The sequence below is a fragment of the Cynoglossus semilaevis genome, chromosome 1 (assembly GCF_000523025.1).
Source record: "Cynoglossus semilaevis isolate Cse_v1.0 chromosome 1, Cse_v1.0, whole genome shotgun sequence".
NCBI classification, from domain to species: domain Eukaryota; kingdom Metazoa; phylum Chordata; class Actinopteri; order Pleuronectiformes; family Cynoglossidae; genus Cynoglossus; species Cynoglossus semilaevis.
In genome coordinates this window covers 9,735,260-9,736,531 of record NC_024307.1, presented here as the reverse complement: position 1 = coordinate 9,736,531, position 1,272 = coordinate 9,735,260, and the positions used below count along the sequence as shown (strand labels likewise).

The 1,272-nt window shown below is 47.7% G+C and overlaps 1 protein-coding gene across 1 annotated transcript in view; it reads left to right on the top strand.

Moving 5' to 3' along the window:
* The window catches only part of pacrg (PARK2 co-regulated), a 156,302-nt gene extending 155,329 nt beyond the window's left edge, over nt 1-973 (top strand). Inside the window, exon 5 of the mRNA XM_008309825.3 lies at nt 744-973. Coding sequence (XP_008308047.1) covers nt 744-904 — 161 coding nt within the window. The 3' untranslated portion in view covers nt 905-973. The remainder of the gene's footprint in view (nt 1-743) is intronic.
* Nucleotides 974-1,272: the final 299 nt, after the last annotated feature.

The window sequence follows — 1,272 nt, the reverse complement described above, 5'->3', positions numbered from 1 at the left end:
CATGAAATTGGCTCTTTGCTGTGTGCTGATGAAGGTACGATCTGTGTGTGTGTGTGTGAGCGCGCACACACGTGTGTGTGTGTCTATGCACGATTAGATCTTCTAGTGAGAGTGTGGAACAACATACTAGTGAAGGCAGGAGTGAACGCTTCAGAAAGTCTCTCTCTGTGTGTGTGTGTGTGTGTGTATAACAACCGTTTCTTCATAATTTCACAATTACACACATACAGTACACACACATACACACTCATGTGTGCACCAGTGCAGAGCCCAGTAGCAGCAGCAGCAGCCTCAGCATCAGCAGCAGCAGCAGCAGCATCAGTAGCATCAGCAGCAGCAGCAGCATCAGTAGCATCAGCAGCAGCAGCAGCATCAGTAGCATCAGCAGCAGCAGCAGCATCAGCAGCAGCAGCGCAGCAGCTCTGTCCTTTACGCTGCCGTCCTCTCTGCAGGCCGCCTCATTAAACTTTGAGCTGAACAGTTAAAAACTCTCTGGTCCCCACTGGCCACGGTATAAGAGGAGTAAATTAAATTAAATCCGTCCACTGGGTTTGAAGTCAGATGGAAGGATGACATTTGCCAAGTCAGTCTGCGGCAGAGCTCTGCGGCGTGGCCACAGGTGGCGCTCTGTGAGGCGTTTCTTCCCTCAGTCTGCGACGACCATTTGTAAATATTAACTTTCCTTTTTTTTTCTTTTTTTTTTCATGAACGTCTGCTTGTGTGTCTCTGCCTCTTGTCCACAGTCAACTCAGGCGATGGAATCGACTACAGCCAACAGAAGAGAGAGAACATCGGTGACCTGATCCAGGAGACTCTGGAGATGTTTGAACGATACGGAGGAGAGGACGCCTTCATATACATCAAGTACATGGTACCGACCTACGAGTCCTGCTTGATCACATGATCAGGGCTGTCACAGGGGCACGGAGAAACCACCGTCTGTGTCTTTGTGTCTGTGTTTTACTCACCCTCTCACCCCTTGGGAGAAACCACCGTCTGTGTCTTTGTATCTGTGTTTTACTCACCCTCTCACCCCTTTCACTCTCTGGCACAATTTAAATAAAGTATCGTCTGCCTGTCTGTCAGAGTACATTTATTGTGAAAGTACACGTTTTGTTTTTGAACTCTGCCACAGTTTGACCAATGACATTTCAGCGTTTCACCTTCAACAGCCTCCTATTGGACGGTTCAGCTGTCAGTCACATAAAGCGTCTACCCAAATGCACTGCCATAATTTCATGTTTTCATGTCAATTTGTTGCCTTTTTAGTTG